Source organism: Rhinoraja longicauda, chromosome 6 (assembly GCF_053455715.1).
Source record: "Rhinoraja longicauda isolate Sanriku21f chromosome 6, sRhiLon1.1, whole genome shotgun sequence".
In the NCBI taxonomy this organism is placed as follows: domain Eukaryota; kingdom Metazoa; phylum Chordata; class Chondrichthyes; order Rajiformes; family Arhynchobatidae; genus Rhinoraja; species Rhinoraja longicauda.
In genome coordinates, this window is record NC_135958.1 from 518001 (window position 1) to 540206 (window position 22206).

The 22206-nt window shown below is 45.3% G+C and overlaps 1 protein-coding gene across 1 annotated transcript in view; it reads left to right on the top strand.

Moving 5' to 3' along the window:
* Positions 1 to 6599, top strand: part of LOC144594765 (protein-glutamine gamma-glutamyltransferase 2-like) — a 34509-nt gene extending 27910 nt beyond the window's left edge. The window contains exons 12-13 of the mRNA XM_078401611.1: positions 847 to 983; positions 6212 to 6599. Coding sequence (XP_078257737.1) covers positions 847 to 983; positions 6212 to 6362 — 288 coding nt within the window. The 3' untranslated portion in view covers positions 6363 to 6599. The remainder of the gene's footprint in view (positions 1 to 846; positions 984 to 6211) is intronic.
* The last annotated feature ends 15607 nt before the right edge of the window (positions 6600 to 22206 follow it).

A 22206-nucleotide genomic window follows, 5' to 3' on the forward strand; every position in this document is an offset into this window, starting at 1 on the left:
CCAAACCAAGCTGTGATGGAACCCAACAGTATGGTTTCTATGGTGCATCTGTGGAAGTTTGTGAGCATCATTGGAGATGACCTCCTGGGAAAGTAGAGGTGTTGGTGTGTCTTCTTGGTTTGCCATAAAAGACACAAAGTGCTGGAGTAACTCAGTGGGTCAGGCAGCAGCAATGTAGAACATGGTAAGGTGACGTTTCAGGGGTCCCAACCTGAAACATTGCTTTTCCATCTCTTCCAGAGATGCTGCCTGACCGGTTGAGTAACTCAAGCACTTTGTCTCTTCTTTCTCAACATCAGATTAAGTACTGGCAGTAATATAAAGGATACACTCGTAGTTCCCAGAGAAGATTGTACATTGGTTTTGAGAATAAATAAATAGATTTTTCTGGATTTTTTGAGGGCATTAACCAGCAACTTGGATTAATTCATTGCAGGATAAATGAACTGAATAAAATCCACAAATGTATTCATTGGTTAATGTTGATTTGCTTTTTACATATTAACAATCTGAATCAAATAGGTTCCAGGGAAATGATTCCTCTCTCTGTATGCACCTAATCATGATGATTCCTCTCTCTGTATGCACCTAATCATGATGATTCCTCTCTCTGTATGCACCTAATCATGATGATTCCTCTCTGTATGCACCTAATCATGATGATTCCTCTCTCTGTATGCACCTAATCATGATGATTCCTCTCTCTGTATGCACCTAATCATGATGATTCCTCTCTCTGTATGCACCTAATCATGATGATTCCTCTCTCTGTATGCACCTAATCATGATGATTCCTCTCTCTGTATGCACCTAATCATGTAACAAATGCTGTGCTTTTCATTCCAGGTTGATGGTGAACCAATCCTCCATAAAAAGCTGGCTGTTCAAATAAAATTTGTAAATCCACTTCCGATCTCATTGACGCGAGGTGTCTTCAGTGTGGAGGGCAGTGGACTCACAGATCTCCAGCAGATTGAATCTCCGTGAGTATACTTTGGATCTGTCTTCACTGAGGAAGATACACACAATCTCCCAAATGTTCTAGGGGCCGGAGAACCTAGGGTGATGGAGGAACTGAAGAAAATCCACATTAGGCAGGAAATGGTTTTGGGTAGACTGATGGGACTGAAGGCTGATAAATCCCCAGGGCCTGATGGTCTGCATCCCAGGGTACTTAAGGAGGTGGCTCTAGAAATAGTGGAAGCATTGGAGATCATTTTTCAATGTTCTATAGATTCAGGATCAGTTCCTGTGGATTGGAGGATAGCAAATGTTATCCCACTTTTTAAGAAAGGAGGGAGAGAGAAAACGGGTAATTATAGACCAGTTAGTCTGACATCAGTGGTGGGGAAGATGCTGGAGTCAATTATAAAAGACGAAATTGCTGAGCATTTGGATAGCAGTAACAGGATCATTCCGAGTCAGCATGGATTTACGAAGGGGAAATCATGCTTGACAAATCTACTGGAATTTTTTGAGGATGTAACTAGGAAAATTGACAGGGGAGAGTCAGTGGATGTGGTGTACCTCGACTTTCAGAAAGTCTTCGACAAGGTCCCACATAGGAGATTAGTGGGCAAAATTAGAGCACATGGTATTGGGGGTAGGGTACTGACATGGATAGAAAATTGGTTGACAGACAGAAAGCAAAGAGTGGGGATAAATGGGTCCCTTTCGGAATGGCAGGCAGTGACCAGTGGGGTACCGCAAGGTTCGGTGCTGGGACCCCAGCTATTTACGATATACATTAATGACTTAGATGAAGGGATTAAAAGTACCATTAGCAAATTTGCAGATGATACTAAGCTGGGGGGGTAGTGTGAATTGTGAGGAAGATGCAATAAGGTTGCAGGGTGACTTGGACAGTTGTGTGAGTGGGCGGATACATGGCAGATGCAGTTTAATGTAGATAAGTGTGAGGTTATTCACTTTGGAAGTAAGAATAGAAAGGCAGATTATTATCTGAATGGTGTCAAGTTAGGAAGAGGGAATGTTCAACGAGATCTGGGTGTCCTAGTGCATCAGTCACAGAAAGGAAGCATGCAGGTACAGCAGGCAGTGAAGAAAGCCAATGGAATGTTGGCCTTTATAACAAGAGGAGTTGAGCATAGGAGCAAAGAGGTCCTTCTACAGTTGTACCGGGCCCTGGTGAGACCGCACCTGGAGTACTGTGTGCAGTTTTGGTCTCCAAATTTGAGGAAGGATATTCTTGCTATTGAGGGCGTGCAGCGTAGGTTCACTAGGTTAATTCCCGGAATGGCGGGACTGTGGTATGTTGAAAGGCTGGAGCAATTAGGCTTGTATACACTGGAATTTAGAAGGATGAGGGGAGATCTTATTGAAACATATAAGATAATTAGGGGATTGGACACATTAGAGGCAGGAAACATGTTCCCAATGTTGGGGGAGTCCAGAACAAGGGGCCACAGTTTAAGAATAAGGGGTAGGCCATTTAGAACGGAGATGAGGAAGAACTTTTTCAGTCAGAGAGTGGTGAAGGTGTGGAATTCTCTGCCTCAGAAGGTAGTGGAGGCCAGTTCGTTGGATGCTTTCAAGAGAGAGCTGGATAGAGCTCTTAAGGATAGCGGAGTGAGGGGGTATGGGGAGAAGGCAGGAACGGGGTACTGATTGAGAGTGATCAGCCATGATCGCATTGAATGGCGGTGCTGGCTCGAAGGGCTGAATGGCCTACTCCTGCACCTATTGTCTATTGTCTATTATCACACTCAACACCTCAGTATATGTAGGCATGTTACACAACATCAACATGGAGAACCTAGTCAGGTATTTAAGGACATTTAAAAAAAAAGATAACATAACACTGTGTAACAGTTATGGAAAATACTGCCTTTAATGTTCATTCTTCATTTCTCTGTCAAAAAAAAAATCAAAGTTAAATTTCAGGTAAGTGGCAAATGAAGAGTTATTCTGTCTCTGAAATCCTGTGGATTAGCCATCCTCTGCATAGATGGGGACAGGCAGATTAGTTCCAATGTGTTCATTAGGAATCTGAGATGCAGCTGCAGAAGGTGCTGAACCTTTGAATGTTTCTTGGGCTTTGAAGATTAAACATTTCCCTGCATCTTTGGGATGCTGAAAGTTAAACGATTCCTTGTGTCTCTAGAAACATAGAAAATAGGTGCATTCGGCCCTTCGAGCCTGTATGCACCGCCATTCAATATGATCATGGCTGATCATCCAACTCAGTAGCCTGTACCTGCCTTCTCTCCATACCCCCTGATCTCTTTAGCCACAAGGGCCACATCTAACTCCCTCTTAAATATAGCCAATGAACTGGCCTCAACTACCTTCTGTGGCAGAGAATTCCACAGATTCACCACTCTCTGTGTGAAAAAAAACGTTCTCATCTCGGTTCTAAAAGACTTTCCCCTTATCCTTAAACTCTGACCCCTTGTTCTGGACTTCCCCAACATCGGGAACAATCTTCCTGCATCTGGCCTGTCCAACCCCTTAAGAATTTTGTAAGTTTCTATAAGATCCCCCCTCAATCTTCTAAATTCCAGCGAGTACAAGTCTCTAGGACATTAAAGGTTGAATAATTCCCTCTGCCCCCGCAATGTTAAAGATTAAGATCCCTTTTGTGTCTTGAGTGTTGGTGAGGTGGTGACATTGAAATGTACAACATTCTTAAAGGGTTTAATAGGATGGATGTGGTTTTAATATCTCCCCTGGTTAGGGTATCTATAATCGGCAGAGACTATCTCAACATGAGGGGTCAATCATTCAGGCCTAGCGTAAGGACAGAGAGCAATGGTGAGCCACTGTACAGAGAGCAATGGTGAGCCACTGTACAGAGTAATGGTGAGTCACTGTACAGAGTAATGGTGAGCCACTGTACAGAGAGTAATGGTGAGTCACTGTACAGAGTAATGGTGAGTCACTATACAGAGAGTAATGGTGAGTCACCATACAGAGTAATGGTGAGTCACTGTACAGAGTAATGGTGAGCCACTGTACAGAGAGTAATGGTGAGTCACTGTACAGAGTAATGGTGAGTCACTATACAGAGAGTAATGGTGAGTCACCATACAGAGTAATGGTGAGTCACTGTACAGAGTAATGGTGAGCCACTGTACAGAGAGTAATGGTGAGTCACTGTACAGAGTAATGGTGAGTCACTATACAGAGAGTAATGGTGAGTCACCATACAGAGTAATGGTGAGTCACTGTACAGAGTAATGGTGAGCCACTGTACAGAGAGTAATGGTGAGTCACTGTACAGAGTAATGGTGAGTCACTATACAGAGAGTAATGGTGAGTCACTATATAGAGTATCGGTGAGTCACTATATAGAGTATCGGTGAGCCACTGTACAGAGAGTAATGGTGAGTCACTGTACAGAGTAATGGTGAGTCACTATACAGAGTAATGGTGAGTCACTATACAGAGTAACGGTGAGCCACCATACTGTTAGACAGTGAACTCTCAGCGAGTTCCCTAGTTTGCGAGACACACTGGCACAGGGTTAGAGTTGCTGCCTGACAGCCTCTGAGACCCAGCTTCAATTCTGACTGTAGCCGCTGTCTGAACAAAGATTGCACCTTCTCCCTGTGACTGCATCTGTTTTCTCCGGATGCTCCGGTTTCCTCTCACATTCCGAAGACGTGCAAGTTTGGAGGTTAATTGGCTGCTGTAAATTATCCCTAGAGTGTAGAATAGAACTAATGTACAGGATGATTGTTGGTTAGCATGGACTTGGTGGGCTGAAGGGCCTGTTTCCACGCTGCATCTCTAAACTAAACTAAACTATGACGATGAAGGAAGGGTGAAATATTTCCCAAACTGGATGACATGTATCTTGAGGGGATCCAGCAGATGGTGGTGTTCCCACGTCCCACTTCACCTTCTTGGTGGCAGGGGTCAGTGTGGGCAAGTAACCACAGTGGGGGTGTTCCCATGTCCCACTTCACCTTCTTGGTGGCAGGGGTCAGTGTGGGCGAGTAACCACAGTGTATTTTGTAGATGACACACACTGTACCCTCCAGTGCCACAGTGGAGAAGGGACTAAATGTTTTGGGCTGTTGATGGTGTTCCACAAAAGCACGATGCTTTGTCCCGGATGCTGCACTTATTCATGCAAGTCAGTTTTGAGTTTAAGTTTAGTTTATTGTCATGTGTTCCGAGGACAGTGAAAAGATTTTGTTGCGTGCTAAGCAGTCAGCAGAAAGACAATACATGATTATAACTGAGCCAGTGTACAGATACATGATAAAGGGAGTAACGTGAATAACGTTTAGTGCAAGGTAAAGTCTGATCAAAGATAGTCTGAGAGTCTCCAATGAGGTAGATAGTAACTCAGGACCGCTCTCTAGTTGGAGGGATGGTTCAGTTGCCTGATAACAGTCGGGAAGAAACTGTCCCTGAATCTGGAGGTGTGCGTTTTCACACTTCTGTACCTTTTGCCTGATGGGGAGGGGAGAAGAGGGAGTGACCGGGGTGAGACTGGTCCTTGATTATGCTGGTGGCCTTGCCGAGGCAGCGTGAGGTGTAAATAGAGTCAATGGGTGGGAGGAGGTGGAGACTAATCTAATGTGATGTGCTCAGTAACCAGGGTCTTGTTGCCCCAGCTTTTACGTAGCTGGTCAGGATGAATTCCAATCAATGATGGAAACAATGAAATGCAAGTTTTTAACTGATACTAGGTTTTGTTTTAATCCTTGGTTTACAAAATGTAAGTCTCCAAGCTGCTGTGATTGCATTTATAATCTGCTGCTGCTGTGATTGCATTGACTTACAATCGAGGACTCTGAACGACCATCCCCATAATGTGATCACAATGTCACCCATCTCTACACAGGATCATTAGTCAAGTCAAGTCAAATTTATTTGTCACATACACATACTCGATGTGCAATGAAATGAAAGTGGCAATGCCTGCGGGTTGTGCACAAAAAGAATTACAGTTACAGCATATAAATAAAGTTAATAAGTTACTAAACATAGCACAAAAAGTGTCGACAAAAATTCAGTCTCTGGGGTTATAAAAGTTGACAGTCCTGATGGCCTGTGGGAAGAAGCTCCGTCTCATCCTCTCCGTTTTCACAGCGTGACAGCGGAGGCATTTGCCTCCGTTTAGTCCTGATGTTTGGTTTTAATTCGAATGGACCATGTAGGAACCATTTAGAAGAAACCCATTTTATATTTTTATTGATTCTATTTCTTTTTTTTTTCTCTCTCTAAATAAATATAGAATTGCGATCATCAATTCTGGAGAAGAGGTTGTGGTGACTGTAACTATTACACCAGCCAAAACAGGCTTGCGGAAGCTCATCGTGGATTTTGACAGCAACAGGCTCCATAATGCTAAAGGTTTTGCCAACATCATTGTCAGACGAGCTTAGCAAACAGGCTCTGGTGACTTGACAGGTGTTTTAAATCAAATACAGAATCAGCTCGGAATCTCGACATGGTACAATAAGACATTTGTTTGTTCGATTTAAATGCTAATTGAAGGTGTATTTTGTACAGAAATTACGTTTTCATAGAAACAAAGAGCGGCAGATGCTCGTTTATACCAAAGATAGACACAATGCTGGAGTAACTCAACAGGTCAAGCAGCATCTCTGAAGAAAACGGATGGGTGACGTTTGGGGTCGAGACTCCTCTTCAGTCTGAAGAAGGGTCTTGACCCGAAACATCGGCCATTCTTTCTTCTCAGAGATGCTGCCTGACCTGCTGTTACTCCAGCACTTTACAGTATGTCTACGTTTTTATAGAGTTTGCCTTACTGTATTAAAACACCAACAGTCAGCATATTATATTTGTTCCAAATTCACAAAGTATTGCACAGGGCCCTTTACACTCAACTTGAGTATTGTCCTGACTTTCCAAATCCATCAGTGTAGCCCTCATTGGCTTTCATCCTCACAGACTGCCCACCTCCCCTTAACTAATCTGAGACAAAAGCTCCCTGTGAGTGCAGGTTGCAGACTGTCACTACTCATTGGCTGAAGAGTGCTTCGAATGACTCTCTGACTGAATTATCTTGGTAACCCGTATTCATTCCGTTTTGTTGCACTCTTTTCTGTGTGGGGAAAAATTTACTCTGTATCCATTCCTCAATAACCTCATGAGGAATAGATTGGATAGACACACAGCCTCTTGCCCAGAGCAGGGGAACCGAGAACCAGAGGACATATTGTCAAGAAGTAGCAGATAATTGATTTATAGTAAGTAGAAACATAGAAACATAGAAAATAGGTGCAGGAGTAGGCCATTCGGCCCTTCGAGCCTGCACCGCCATTCAATATGATCATGGCTGATCATTCAGCTCAGTAGCCTGTACCTGCCTTCTCTCCATACCCCCTGATCCCTTTAGCAAAAAGGGCCACATCTAACTCATCTAACTAGGGACTTGAATCACAAGAAGGTTTATGAACATGCACAGTTTAGTTTAGAGATACAGCACAGAAACAGGCCCTTTGGAACATCGAGTCTACACAGACCAGCGATCCCCGCACACTAGCACAATCCTACACACACAAGGGACAAATTGAAATTTGATCAGACCAATGAACCTACAAACCTGTACATCTTTGGAGCGTGGGGGGAAACACCTCCTTTCTCTTCTGTACATCGCAACATTATATATCTTCCATTGCAAAAGTATGAGTCAGTCTGTTCAGTTAGACTGACACTCAAAAAAAACCCCAATGTGTGTTAGCGTGAGAACCTGGGTCCTCAGAAGCTGGGACATTGTTGGGCAGTGTGGGCAAGTTGGGCCGAAGGGCCTGTTTCCACACTGTATCACTATGACTATGATACATTACCATCAAGCACATCACCATAAGAGCTGGCGGCTCAGTATAATCTGACAACCTCTCGTATTTCTGCTTGGCTCAGACCTTACATTTCTGATTCAGTGACAGATATACCTCAAAGCTCACTGTCACGTTAAAAGCTATTTAAATGGAATATGCATTTAATTGGTATGTTTTCCCAATAGAATGTGCAAAATTAAATATACAAGCTTGAAACAAAATTTTCTTGCGTTTCTTTATCAATAAAGTAGCCAGTTTAATAGTGTGGGTATATTGCATGAACTACCTGCATTAGAATGTGACAGAATTTGCATTTAAACAATAAAGGCTTCATGAAAATGACAAGGAACTAGTTTATTTGTTGTGCTTAACATTGCAAGTTATTTAATGTTTTTTGTTGTTTGATTCATTGTTAAACATGTAGCAGCGATAAAGGGGACAAATCATTTAAAAGATTTTGGTGTTAATTGGTTAATTAGATCGTTTGCATATGTTGATATAGTTCTTGGACCGTTTCCCCGCTGGACACCTAAAAGGCAAACCGACATGTTCCTAATGGAGGTTTGATGGTCTGGCCTTTGGGAAACGTTCATCAGCCCTGCTCCAGATTTGTGATCAGACAATAGGTGCAGGAGGAGGCCATTCTGCCCTTTGAGCCAGCAACGCCATTCAATGTGATCATGGCTGATCCAGGTCTGGATTTGAATTCTTTCATTCAAAGGGAAACCAGTGCTAGCTAGTCTGTTACTCTGGGGGCTCTGACCCACGTCTCGTGGGGGGGGGGGGGGGGGCTGAGCTTGTGGGGGCCCTGAGCTTGTGGGGGCCCTGAGCTTGTGGGGGCCCTGAGCTTGTGGGGGCCCTGAGCTTGTGGGGGCCCTGACCCATGTCTCCTGTGGGGGGGGGGGGGGGGCTCTGAGCTTGTGGGGGCCCTGACCCATGTCTCCTGTGGGGGGGCCTGAGCTTGTGGGGGCCCTGAGCTTGTGGGGGCTCTGAGCTTGTGGGGGCCCTGAGCTTGTGGGGGCCCTGAGCTTGCGGGGGCCCTGAGCTTGTGGGGGCCCTGAGCTTGTGGGGGCCCTGAGCTTGTGGGGGCTCTGAGCTTGTGGGGGCCCTGAGCTTGTGGGGGGGGGGGGGGGGCTGAGCTTATGGGGGCTCTGAGTTTGTGGGGGCCCTGAGCTTGTGGGGGCCCTGAGCTTGTGGGGGGCCCTGAGCTTGTGGGGGCCCTGAGCTTGTGGGGCTCTGACCCATGTCTCTTTGTGCCAATGGAGTTAAGTGGGGATTCAGTGTTGTGGAGATTCTAGTTGAACACTCTCATTCCTGCACTTGGGGGGTGAGGGGAGAGACGATGGAACTGTATAGATTATGAGAGCCGTACATAAGTCAGGCCCATTTCTCCAGGATGGAATTGTCAAAGACTAGATGGCATACGTTAAGGTGAGAGGGGCAAAGTTTAAAGGAGATGTGTGGGCCAATGTATTTTACGGAGGTTCCTTGAACGCTGCCAGGTGTGATAGTGGAGACAAAGACAATAGTGGCATTGAAGTGGCTTTTGGATAGGTGCATGGAAATAGAGAGATATTGAACATGTGCAGGCAGTGGAGATTAATTTAATTTAGTTTGCACATTGTGAGCCAAGAAGCCTGTGCCTGTGTGGTGCTGTTCAATGTTCAATGAAATCATAATTTTGTACCAGTAACGAAACAACTAGTAAGAGTGGAGGTGATTGGAGGTCTGGATGATACAAGTATTTATACTTTCATGTTGTTTGATGACATTGTTTTGAGACAGCATGCGGAGGATTGCAAATCAAGGGGCTTCTGGGGCCACCAGCTGCCCTTGTGGTGATGGGAAGACGACAAATTGCTATTAATGATCTGGCTTTCATTGAGGCTGGGTAACTAAAATAGATCATTCTATGCTGTGGAATTAGAGATCTGAAGTGCAATGTTGGGAAGCGAAAGTTAACTTGGGTTTAATGAATCTGAAAGTTGCAGTGACTTGCATAATTAACTAAGGGTTTAAAATAAAAAGAGTATAACTAGGAAAGCAATTTGACCACACACAAACATGAGAGGCAACTGGAGCTGATTAATACATGTGGGCTTTGCCAGTGAGATCATGTCATATCAGATTGAAAATGGACCACCTTATTTATTCCTTTCAAAAATAAACTGGATCTGCTTCCACAGCTCAGTGGGTTGTAGATGAGCATTAAACCCACAACTCTGAGCACTTTAAAGTGCAGGCAATTTGATGACATGCAGAGCAATGATGAGATGCTCATATCAGTTTGCATTGTGAGCTGCTAAAATTAAAGGTTCCTCTGATTCGATGGATTTTTCACAGGCAAGTCAGATTATGGTATGGTACTTTGTCACATGTACCGAGCTCCAGTGAAATTCATCTGAAATAGAAACATAGAAACATAGAAAATAGGTGCAGGAGTAGGCCATTCGGCCCTTCGAGCCTGCACCGCCATTCAATATGATCATGGCTGATCATCCAGCTCAGTAACCTGTACCTGCCTTCTCTCCATACCCCCTGATCCCTTTAGCAAAAAGGGCCAAATCTAACTCCCTCTTAAATATAGCCAATGAACTGGCCTCAACTACCTTCTGTGGCAGAGAATTCCACAGACTCACCACTGTGTGAAGAAATGTTTTCTCATCTCGGTCCTAAAAGACTTCCCCCTTATCCTTAAGACTTCCCCCTTATCCTTAATTGGGTGAGATTAGGAAGAACGGAGGATGAGGGGTGTATAAAATCATGGGAGGAATAGATCGGGTAAACGTACAGAGTCTCGCCCAGAGTAGCTGAATTGAGGACCAGAAGACGTAGGTTTAAGTTGAGGGGGAAAAGATTTAATAGGAATCTGAGGAGTAACATTTTCACACAGAAGGTGGTGGGTGTATGGAACGAGCTGCCAGAGGAGGTAGTTGAGGCAGGGACTATCCCAATGTTTAAGAAGCAGTTGGACAGGTACATGGATAGGACAGGTTTGGAGGGATATGGGCCAAATGCGGGTAGGTGGATCTAGTGTAGCTGGGACATGTTGGCCGGTGTGGGCAAGTTGGACCGAAGGGTCTGTTTCCACACTGTAAACCATTTGATTTTGGGATATTTTAAACCGTATCCTGTCTTTCTGTACATCTCCTTAATGCAGTAGCTGGGTGAACTATCAGAGATTTGCCAAACTAATTCTCAATTTGCACTGAGCAGGCTTTAAAGCATTGTGCTGAGAAGCAGGACAATTATACACCAGCTGTCACTGTACCCGTTCAAGTCGCTTTGAAATGCCGCTGTGGGCTGGGTCCTGTTTCTCAGAGGATTGCTGTACTTCTAGTTGGCAGGAGCCCACATGCTCCACACATGCTCCACACATGCTCCACACAAGCTCGCCACCACATGCTTGGCCCTTGCGTCTTCTCTGACTACAGCAGGGAGTGTTGCACGCCAACCTGTTCCATTTCTGTTCTCTTCCAACTTCGTCTGCCACTAGGTGGCGGCAAATGTCTGGTGTGAATGTCGAGGCCTACGTGAAATAGGAGAGAGCACGACGCCCAGAGGACAACTCGTCACTAGAACGATCGCTGCGTTTCATTTACAATGCATTTCTGAAATTGCTAATTAACAACCCCTCTCCTTTATCCTCGCAAAACATGCCAAGGCTGGTGGGAATGCTGGGTCCACATGTTGTTGCTGAACCCATCCAGTTACATAAAGGGAGGTGTGAGCAGAGTCAAAGGATTCATCAGAGTGGTGTAGGAAGGAACTGCAGATGCTGCTTTAAACCCAATATAAGACACAAGATGCTGGAGTGACTCAGCAGGACAGGCAGCATTTCTGGAGAGAAGGAATGGGTGACGTTTTAGGGTCAAGACCCTTCTTCAGACTGGCCTCCACCCGAAATGTCACCCATTCCTACTCTCCAGAGACACTGCCTGTCCCACTGAGTTACTCCAGCATTTTGTGTCTGTCAAGGAAGAAAAAGGAAAGGTTTGAGTTTATTATTGTCACGTGCATGGAGTAACAGTGAGGTTTTGTTTTGCATGCTATTCAATCAAATCAGATAATACTAGATGTAAATATAATCAAGCCAAACTGGAGTGCAATATCTGGGGAGAAGGGGAGATTTCACGGTGCAGAAAATGGTTAGCTGTAGCCCTACAGTTCCATAGACAAAGTCCAGCGTCTGCACTAAGGTGTAGGATAATCGGGCTGTTGGCCAACTAATGGAATGACCATTCAGAACCTATGATAATGGAGGGGAAGAAGGGGAGATTCTGGAATTAAAGGCCAAGGGGGAGGATTTGAAACGAGTTCTTATTGAAAATCAGCAAAGCATGGGTATGAATGATCACATTGAATGGCGGTGCTGGTTCGAAGGGCCGAATGGCCTACTCCTGCACCTATTGTCTATTGTCTATTGAAAGATAAACGGTACATGCTGGGAGTTTGGGCACAGGCAACAAGGTTTGGTGATCTTGTTTATGGAGAAAAGATTGAAAGGGAGAATTGGAGAAACACTGAGGCTAGGGCGCAAGCTTTTATGTCTGCATGAAAATGAAGCCAAATTTCAAAGAGGCACTTGGGGCTCTCATGGGTTTGGAGAGCAGGAGAATGCATTCTTATCTGAGCTGTTAGTTTTATCATGGAGTATCTTGTCTATTCTAGTTCAGGTTATTAGTTTTTGGAAGTTTTGTTTTTTATATATTGCCCGTGTGTATTGTCTCTACAGGTCTGTTCTGCTGCAGGTAGGAATTGTAGTCTTCTGTTGTCAGTATATATGACAAGTGAACACTCTTGACTATATTCAGTAAACCTTTCTTTAAACAAGGACGTTCATACCAGCTGGTTGGAAACTGGTCGACTCTTACCAAGATTAGACACGAGGTTAAATGTGATAACACCCGAGATGTTTGCCCTGGGATGTCAATATTGTTTTGTTGTTGGTCTCACCCAACATCATGCCATGAAGGGGCCCCAGTTTGTTGTTGGTCTCACCCAACATCATGCCATGAAGGGGCCCCAGTTTGCCATTGGTCCCACCCAACATCTTGCCATGAAGGGGCCCCAGTTTGTCGTTGGTCTCACCCAACATCATGCCATGAACGGGCCCCAGTTTGTCGTAGGTCCCACCCAACATCTTGCCATGAAGGGGCCCCAGTTTGTCGTAGGTCCCACCCAACATCTTGCCATGAAGGGGCCCCAGTTTGTCGTTGGTCCCACCCAACATCTTGCCATGAAGGGGCCCCAGTTTGTCATTGGTCTCACCCAACATCTTGCCATGAAGGGGCCCCAGTTTGTAAACAATTAAAGGCCGTGCAGAACGCTGCTTTTTGGACAGTTGGCCCACAACTTAATTCTGAATGTGATTGAGATACAGCGCAGAAACAGGCCCTTCAGCCCACTGAGTCCATGCTGACCATTGGTCACCTGTTCACACTAGTTCTGTGTTAACCCACTTTCGCATCCACTCCCTATACAATTACAGCAATTTACAGAGGCCAATGAATGTACAAACCCACACGTCTTTGGGGTGTGGGAAGAAACCGAAGCACCCGGAGGAAAAGCTCACAGTGTGAACTCCACGTGAGTTCGTGAATGAACCTGGGTCTCTTGGGCTTCTTATTCTTCTTGTGTTTGAGGCAGCAGAAGTTATGTAACGGCCTCCAGGAGCTGTAGACAGAAGCGGCGATCCCATGGGTGTCTCTCTCGGTGCAGGCGGCCAGGGTACAACCAGGGGTCTTCAGATGGGAGCTGTCACTTTTGTGAGTCTCTTGGAGCGGGATTGCAGTGACTTTGTGGGTCTGTTGCAGATGTTCAATGATGGTGGTCTTCGCCTTGGTGAGGCCTTCTGCATTCAGCTGCAGCAGGGTGATGCCACCCGGTTCCACATCCATAGGTGCCCGCCCTAAGAAGGGCACATGCCCCAGGATGGCGCCAAGCGTCAGCGACTGAGGTTGCATTTGGGCTCCAAGCTACTGTTGTTTGTTCGTTATTTCTGCTATTTCTACTTCTGCTTCTGCTGTCTCTGTTTGTTGTCGTTCGCCTGACGGCGGTCAGTTGACAGAGCTCACCACGAGGAGGTCGACAATCCTCTTGGGCCGTGAGGCAGCAGCTCTACCAGCTGCACCACCGTGACACCAGTTGACAGGGCTCACCACGAGGAGGTCGACAATCCTCTTGGGCCGTGAGGCAGCAGCTCTACCAGCTGCACCACCGTGACACCAATTTATAATGTAGCTACCACAAGAAGTTCAGTGGTTCAGTGGGGAAAGAGACGGGGACAGTACAGAGTTCTTTATTCCACCCTCATGCTGGCAAACACACTCATTGTATAGGCTTCAACGTGCTCTGTGCGTGGTCAAACAGCTGAACAAAAGTTCTGTCCTCGCAAAGACCCAAACTTATTAACTATCTGTAAACCTCTGGTCCCCAGATTTAGAATCCAGCATCACGTCTGCGATTGTCTGCACGTCAATCTTTAGTTTTAAAACAATCTTATTCTTCTTTGCCCAGTCCTCAATGGATGTGCCAATATTGATTAGTGTGTGGTTAATTACACATAGCAAGCCCAGTACTATTTATTTCACGCTATTCGGGAGCTTGTCTCTGTGTTCCCCCAGCATGGGGTAAGTGAGAAACGATGATGTGTATTAATGAGGAGCCACCAACGACAGGGACTTACATCCAGCCGTGGGTTGTAGGTGACATCATTTGATAAAACTGAAAGCTAATATCTATTACATAAAACATCATACAAATCAAACCTAAAAACCACAACTTAAAATAGAAAATGTAAAAAGATATCAACAAAACCACCACAGGGTGGCGCAGCGGTAGAGTTGCTGCCTTACAGCACCAGAGACTTGGGTTCAATCCTGACTGCGGGTGTTGACTGTGTGGAGTTTGTACATTCTCCCTGTGACTGTGTGGGTTTTCTCCGGGTGCTCTGATTTCTTCCCACACTCCAAAGACCTACAGGGTTGTAGGTTAATTTGCCTTTGGTAAAATTGTCAACTGTCCCGTGTGTGTAGGATAGTGCCAATGTACGGAGAGATCGCTGGTCGGCAATGGCTTGGTGGGCCAAAGTTGTATCTCTATTTATTATCTCTAAAATGACTGAGAACAGTCCGATTTCCCCCCCTCTCTTTCTTGTGCCTCATTTTGCCCGTTCCCTTTCTCCCCAACCCCTTCCACTACATCCATCCCTCTGGATTCACAGTTTTCACATCTTCTATCCTTATCTCATCTCACACTTTTCATCTCTGGCCTTTGTCCACCCATCTGCCAATCAAAAACCCTTCACCTGTATTCACCTACCACTTTGATAGACACAAAATGTTGGAGTAACTCAACGGGACAGGCAGGATCTCTGGAGAGAAGGAATGGGTTGATACCCTTCTTCAGAACCTCACCTGGTTCACCTGCCAATTGCCAGGCTTTGTCAGATCCCCACCTTTCTTCCAGCTTTCTCCCTTCTAGAACAACAGTCTGAGGAAGGTTCTTGACCCAAAACATCACCGATCCATGATGTCCAGATACTGCCTAACCTTCTGAGTTATTCCAGCACTTTGTGTCTTTTTCTGTAAGCCAGCCTCAACAGTTCCTTGCATCTACATTTTATTTAGAATAGTGATGTTGTGGTTACACCTGGGGGCAGCTTCTATAAATCCCACTGGCATCATTCAGGGTCATGGACCCAGCTCGTCTTCTGGCTAAAGATTTTGTAAAAACCCAGCATACAATAGAACAGCTAATAATCAGCTTTCAATGATCAACTTTTGCCATTGAGTGGGTCATCAGAACAACGTGGCTATTTTTGATATTATTTGGCTCTTTGCCACATTTAACCCCAGAGGGATTCGTACTGAAACATTGATGTCTATTCTCATGACCCATCTGATGTCATTGTGTCCGTTGCAGCTGCAGTGCCCTGTTAAACCCACCATGAGCTTCCATTATCCCAGGTGCAGTGCCCTGTTAAACCCACCACGAGCCTCCATTATCCCAGGTGCTGTTACAGCTGCTAAACTGCCCCTTTGTTCTTTGCCTTAGACAAACAACGACTAAACCTGTGAATATCTGCCTTGCTGCTCCTAACACCAAATCGAGCCTTAAAATGATCTTCTGAAACATTAACCTCCACGGAGGCTACACTAACACACCCTCCCATTATGTGGGTGGCACAGTTGCATAGCTGCCTTACAGCAGGAGAGACCCGGGTTCAATCCTGACTACAGGTGTTATCTGTTGGAAGTTTGTACGTTCTCCCCGTGACCTGCATGGGTTTTCTCTAGGTACTTTGGTTTCCTCCCACACTCCAAAGACCTTAAGGTTGGTAGGTTAATTGGCTTCTGTAAATTATAAATTGTCCTTAGTGCGTTGGATAGTGCTAGTTAATGGGGTAATCGGTGGGCCGAAGGGCCTGTTGCCACAATGTATCTCTAAAGATGACGCTGCTGAGCAAAGTCTCTCCCATTTCCCTTAAACAATCTTTTCACCATCATGTACTTGTCCTTTCATTTAGCGTTTTGCTTCCATGTCTGAATTATAAATCTCCCTCTTCCATCGGCATATGGGCCATAGTTGGTGAGGATTTAGATTTAAGGTGAGAGGGGAAAGATTTAATAGAAATCTGAAGGACAACCTTTTTACAAAGGTGGGTATATGGAACGAGCTGCTACAGAAGGTCATTGTGGCAGATAGTATAAAAACATTTAAAAGGCATTTAGGCAAGTACACAGATAGGAATGGTTTAGAGGGATATGGGTCAAACATGAGCAAGTGGAACTAGTGTAGATGAGGCACCTTGGTTGGCATGGGCAAGTTGGGCCGAAGGGCCTGTTTCCATGTATGACTCCATGATTCCAGTAAGTGTAAGAGCTCCTCCTTGATATTGGCTGCTTCAACAACAGATTCAGAACATCAGACAGCAAGGTCTTGCACACCATTGATTGTCCATCACACAAGGAGCTGCACAGTGCTTATAACAATACTAGTGCGACCTATTTAACACTGTCATGATTATTAATTGGAATGACACTCTCAATGAACACACTGTCCTCTACTAACACCCAAAGCCTCATCAATTAACCAATCTCTCCTTCAGTGCCACACGCCTCCTTAGAATAAAGCTCACAGGCTATTAAAATATTAAAATTCTTCTTGCCCTCAATTTTTTCTCTGGTTCTGATAACCTGACAATGTCATCCTCTGTCCAGATTAATAAGGGTCTGTCTTCACCAGCAGCTGCAATGACTTCTTTACAGAGATCTTTACGTAGTGTGTAGAGCACGCTGCAGATGCTGAAGATAGACACAAAGTTGTGGAGTAACTCAGCGGTTCAGGCAGCATCTCTGGAGATCAAAGGGTGGGTGACATTTCGGGGCTGGGTCACGTCTGGGGAAGGGTGTCGACCCAAAACGTCATCATTTTTTCCTCTCGACATGCTGCCTGACCCGCTGAATTATTCCAGCACCTTGTGTCTATCTTTACCCAGTGCCCTTTTAGTGCTTTTATGCAATAGGTTGATTATGCCTCGCAAGCTGCTCAAGTCTGATCTTGAACAAAAACTCCACCTACACTCAGAACATTGAAAATACTTGTTCTCTCCAGCAGTGAGCTGTCCCGGTTTAGTTTAGAGATATAGCGCGGAAACAGGCCCTTCGACCCACTGAATCCGCACCGACCACTAACAATATCTTTCACACTTGGGACAGTTTCCAATTTTACCAAGCCAATTAGCCTGCAAACCTGTGCATCTTTGGAGTGTGGGAGGAAACCGGAGCAACCAGAGAAAACCCACATGGGTCACGAGGAGAACATACAAACTCCGCACAGACAGCACCTTTCGTCAGGATCGAACCCGGGACTGTGGTGCTGTAAGGCAGCCACTCCACCTCTGTACCACTGTGCCACCCTACACTGCCCATGCAGAGCCCATCTTGCCCGCCAACCTATCTGCAAAGTGTTTGCTGTATTGTACGTGGCAATAATAAACCCATTTATCTAACAGACACAGCAGAGCGCTCCCTCTCACAATACTCTTCAGAAGCATCAAAAGCTACTAAAGCTAGTTCCTAGCTGGATATCCTGTCCTGATCTCAGCTGATTGAATAATACTGTTAATGCTAAAACTGACCAAAGGACTGCCATCCTTTAAAAGTAAATTCTTGCATAAAATAAGCTCAGTAAAATTAGATTCTAAAACATGGGAATCTAACTTTTTTAAATTTGTCAAATAAAATGTTAGTTATGCCAAGTCTGGCCATTCAAGATGTCAAGGTCTCTCTGCCCTGACTAGAGCTGTCCTCATGATCAGCCCAATCTACATCAACATGTGACCGGAGCTGCCTTCTCAGCAGGTGGGTCAGGGTGCCTGGAGTAAAACATCTTTGTACTGACATCATGTTATCCCCAAAGTTATAGCAACTTAGCTGGGCTTGTCGACAGTGGGACCACTAATCTCCTGGGTCCCCTCTCTCTATGTCTGCAGGGTGTTGTTTGTCTGGCAACTGCCCCACCTGGGAATCACTGGGACCATGGTGGATCATGCAACACAAATATCCTCCCAGCAGGGGTCACTAGACACTGAAGCAGGAACTCGCACCAATTTGACTCACCCCAGTATGAAGGGCCATAATGAGGGGCGTGCTGTGCTGGGCATCATGCGGGATCATAGCCCACATCTTCCTCGTCTCTTGTCACTGGATAGCTTCTGTGAACTATTGGCAAAGTCCCCAATTCTTCCAATTTATGGACGTTTTTAAAAAAATTATTTGTCTTCAATGGACAAGTTGGGCTGAAGGGGCTATTTCCACACTGCATGCCTCTATGACTAAGTAAAATGGCTATCAGGATCTGGGTATCATGTGTGTATGTACTAACCAGCATTCATTCTCCATAGCTGGAGGATTGTTTCTTTTTAAACCTTCAATTGGCTCGCTTAAACACATTAAATGTCAGTCCCACGATGTAGTATTTACAGGCACATACAGAACAAATGCATCAGTCCCATGATGTAGTATTAAACACATTAAGTGTCAGTCCCACGATGTAGTATTTACAGGCACATACAGAACAAACAGAGCTGGAGTGACTAGGCTTGTACACACTGGAATTTAGAAGGATGAGAGGGGATCTTATCGAAACGTATAAGATTATTAAGGGGTTGGACACATTAGAGGCAGGAAACATGTTCCCAATGTTGGGGGAGTCCAGAACCAGGGGCTACAGTTTAAGAATAAGGGGTAGGCCATTTAGAACAGAGATGAGGAAAAACCTTTTCAGTCAGAGAGTTGTGAATCTGTGGAATTCTCTGCCTCAGAAGGCAGTGGAGGCCAATTCTCTGAATACATTCAAGAGAGAGCTAGATAGAGCTCTTAAGGATAGCGGAGTCAGGGGATATGGGGAGAAGGCAGGAACGGGGTACTGATTGAGAATGATCAGCCATGATCACATTGAATGGCGGTGCTGGCTCGAAAGGCCGAATGGCCTACTCCTGCACCTATTGTCTATTGTCTATTGGAGTGGGTGGCTCTCTTTCCACAATGACTTTAGGGCAAGCAGGATTCGGAAGTCAGGTTACTTAAATTCATGCAAGTTTGAGACTTTCCTGGACCACCCTTATCTCTTTCCACGATTTAGCTGGAGATAGAGGTGAATGGGGTAGTTTTGTTCTACCACTCCAAATGTTTCATGGTAATTTATTTGAAGTACATTTCACTTAAAGTTATGTAACTTGCTTTATATAAACTTTGTGATACATGACTGTTTTCAGTTCTAATTGTTCAAAGGTTTGGTGGGTTATTGTCCTTAATTGTAATATTTATTTTTATGGTAGGACTGTACATACCTGTAGTACTTTGTGTAGATTTATTCTCCTCCCCTATCAAAGGGTATACCTTCCACAGAATGCAACATAGAAGTATATAACATTAGTGTGTAGGGAGGAACTGCATTGCTGGTTTATACCAAAGATAGACTCTAAATGCTGGAGTAACTCAGCGGGTCAGGCAGCATCTCTGGAGAACATGGATAGGTGACGTTTCACAGAGTGCTGGAGTAACTCAGCGGGTCAGGCAGCATCTCTGGAGAACATGGATAGGTGATGTTTCACAGAGTGCTGGAGTAACTCAGTGGGTCAGGCAGCATCTGTGGAGAAAAGGAACAGGTGATGTTTCGGGTCGGACCCTTCCTCCGACAACATAGGGCTGGCAACAAATGAGATCGGTGAGGGTGGAGTCCATAACGGCCCATTGTTGGCTGGGGAAGATATGCTAATGACAGGGATACGAGAAGTGTAAATGGGGTAGACAGTCACAGGGTGGAAATGACAAAGACTAGAGGGCAGAGCTTTAAAGTGAAAGGGGCAGCGTTTAAAAGGGATGCGCTGGGCAAGGTTGTCTTTGTTTACACAGAGTGGTGGGGGCCTGTGACGGGCTGCCAGGGTGGTGGCAGATAAGATTGTGGCATTTAAGAGACTTCACAATGGGATTGCAGGGAATGGAAGGCTGTGGATCACGTGCTCTGTTTGATCCAAGGCTGTGGATCACGTGCAGGCAGAAGAGATTAGTTTAACTTGGCATTATGTTCAGCGTGGATATTGTGGGCCGAAGGGCCTGTTCCAGTGCTGCTCCATGTACAGATTAGCCAGTCTGATTCCTGGGATGGAAGGAGGTAAAGTTGAGTCAACGAGACCAGTATTCACCAGAGATGAGAATGAGAAGAGATCTCATTGAAACACTGACAAGCTGGATGCAGGGAAGAGGTTCCCCTTGACTGTTTGAAGAAGGGTCCTGATCTGAGAAGGTATCTATCCTCTAGCTTCACAATTCGCAACTCTTCAATCCTTTTGTCTCACACCTCCTGCCTTTAAAAAAAAATCACTGGTGTTTGTCAAAGCACCTGCCTATCAAGTAACCCTCATCACCTGTGTCGACCTATTACCTGCCAGGATTTGTCCTGCCCCTCCTCTCTTCCAACTTTCTCCTCCCACCCCCTGCAATCAGTCTGTGGAAGGTCCAGTTCAGAAATGTCACCTATCCATGTGCTAGAAATATAGAAAAATAGGTGCAGGACTAGGCCATTCGGCCTATTGAGCCAGCACTGCCATTCAATATGATCATGGCTGATCATCTAAAATCAGAACCCCATTCCGGCTTTTTCCCCATATCCCTTGATTCCTTTAATCCCAAGAGCTAAATCTAACTCTCTCTTGAAAACATCCAGTGAATTGGCCTCCACTACCTTCTCTGGCAGAGAATTCCACAGATTCACAACTCTCTGGGTGAAAATGTTTTTCCTCATCTCAGTCCTAAATGGCCGACCCCTTATCCTTTAACTGTGCGACCCCTGGTTCTGGACTCCCCCAACATCGGGAACATTATTCGTGCATCTAGCCTGTCCAATCCTTTAAGAATTTTATATGTTTTGATAAGATCTCTCTCATCCGTCTAAATTCCAGTGAATACAAGCCCAGACGACTCATTCTTTCATCATATGACAGTCCCGCCATCCCGGGAATTAACCTAGTAAACCTACGCTGCACGCCCTCAATAGCAAGAATGTCCTTCCTCAAATTTGGAAACCAAAACTGCACACAGTACTCCAGGTGTGGTCTCACCAGGGCCCTGTACAACTGCAGAAGGACCTCCTTGCTCCTAAATTCAAATCCTGACCCCCACAGTAGAAGTGTCCACATCACAGGGCTGGACACTGGAAGTGTCCTGAGCTAATTCTGCTACCACCATCATCTATTGTACAAGTGATGGCTCCCACTGATTGTTGCCGGAAGCTTGCGTCCTTTTCAGGATGGTCGATGACAGCGATGTCAACATTTGAAACATAGACGATAGACATGAAAGAAGAACTCAATTCATCCCACAATGAAGGCCAACATGCCATTAGCTTTCTTCACTGCTTGCTGTACCTGAGATACTTCCTGACCTGCTGAACGACTCTATCACTCTGTGTCTTCTCCTGATCCAAAATGTTGTCAATCCGTTGCCCTTCACAGATGCTGCCTGGTCCACTGAGTTCATCCAGCAGTTTATATAAGATAATAACTGCAGATGCTGGTACAAATCGAAGGTATTTATTCACAAAATGCTGGAGTAACTCAGCAGGTCAGGCAGCATCTCAGGAGAAAAGGAATGGGTGACGTTTTAGGTCGAGACCCTTCTTCAGACTGATGTCAGGGGGGCGGGACAAAGGAAGGATATAGGTGGAGACAGGAAGATAGAGGGAGGTCTGGGAAGGAGGAGGGGAAGAGAGGGACAGAGGAACTATCTAAAGTTGGAGAAGTCGATGTTCATACCACTGGGCTGTAAGCTGCTCAAGCGAAATATGAGGTGCTGTTCCTCCAATTTCCGGTGGGCCTCACTATGGCACTGGAGGAGGCCCATGACAGAAAGGTCAGACT